The sequence below is a fragment of the Carlito syrichta genome, unplaced genomic scaffold (genome assembly GCF_000164805.1).
Source record: "Carlito syrichta isolate Samal-C Ts95f unplaced genomic scaffold, Tarsius_syrichta-2.0.1 Scaffold308976, whole genome shotgun sequence".
Lineage (NCBI taxonomy): Eukaryota > Metazoa > Chordata > Mammalia > Primates > Tarsiidae > Carlito > Carlito syrichta.
In genome coordinates this window covers 858,446-859,300 of record NW_007253072.1, presented here as the reverse complement: position 1 = coordinate 859,300, position 855 = coordinate 858,446, and the positions used below count along the sequence as shown (strand labels likewise).

Below are 855 nucleotides of genomic sequence, written 5' to 3'. Positions count from 1 at the left end.
CCCCTCCCCCTCCCCTTTCCTGCTTTCTTCCTTCTTCCTGATAGCGAGGCACAGAACACAATTCCAGCCTTCTTGACTTTTTTCCTTCTTTGAAGCAGCCAGCTCAAGTCCCCGCTGTAGGGGTGAGGGAGCGATGAGGAGACAGCCGTCTCCCGCTCACCCCGTCTCTCTGGCCCGCAGAACTCCGTGAAGGTGATGTACAAGTGCCTGTGGCCAAACTGTGGCAAAGTCGTGCGCTCCATTGTGGGCATCAAGCGGCACATCAAAGCCCTGCACCTGGGGTAGGTGTGGGGCCCGGGCCTGTGGCCATGGGGGCCGTTCCCGTGTCCCTCCCCTCTGGTAATTCCCGGGACCCACAGCCCAGAGAAGGCTTTCAGGGAAGGGGCTTGCTGAGAACACCACCTGGTATCCCCGGCCACGGGCGGAAGGACGCCCTGGTGCACGCTGCTGCTGTGGACGGGTGGGGAGCTCTGTCCATCTCGTGGATGTGCCTTCTCACCTCACCGGCGGAAGCAAGATGCTTTGGTTCTGGGTAGAGCCAGGGTCGTTTGGCCCAGTCGCTGGTGAGAGCCCGCTGCCAAGATGGGTCGTGGGCGAGCCCGGCGCCGGCTTCCCCTCCGGAGTCGGGTGTCCGTGAGCGTGCAGACAGCTCGCGGCAGGATCTGACTCACAGCCCTGGGGCGAGAGCGTGGCTGCAGGCAGGTGGTGCCCAGGGAGGACTCAGGGTAGCACTCGGAGCCGGAATGCCCCTTGCCGGAGGAGGGCTCGGCGCCCGCTCCGGGAGAGCACAGGCCTCAGGTGCCAAGGAAAACAGGTCCTGTGGCAGCCGGCACGTCGCCCTGTGGCCGGCGGCGG

General features: G+C 64.9%; 1 protein-coding gene across 1 annotated transcript in view; it reads left to right on the top strand.

Annotated features, from left to right (window-relative positions):
• ZNF395 (zinc finger protein 395) overlaps window positions 1–855 on the top strand; it is a 14,225-nt gene that overhangs the window by 8,455 nt on the left and 4,915 nt on the right. Inside the window, exons 5-6 of the mRNA XM_021716823.1 lie at window positions 181–282; window positions 360–460. Coding sequence (XP_021572498.1) covers window positions 181–282; window positions 360–460 — 203 coding nt within the window. The remainder of the gene's footprint in view (window positions 1–180; window positions 283–359; window positions 461–855) is intronic.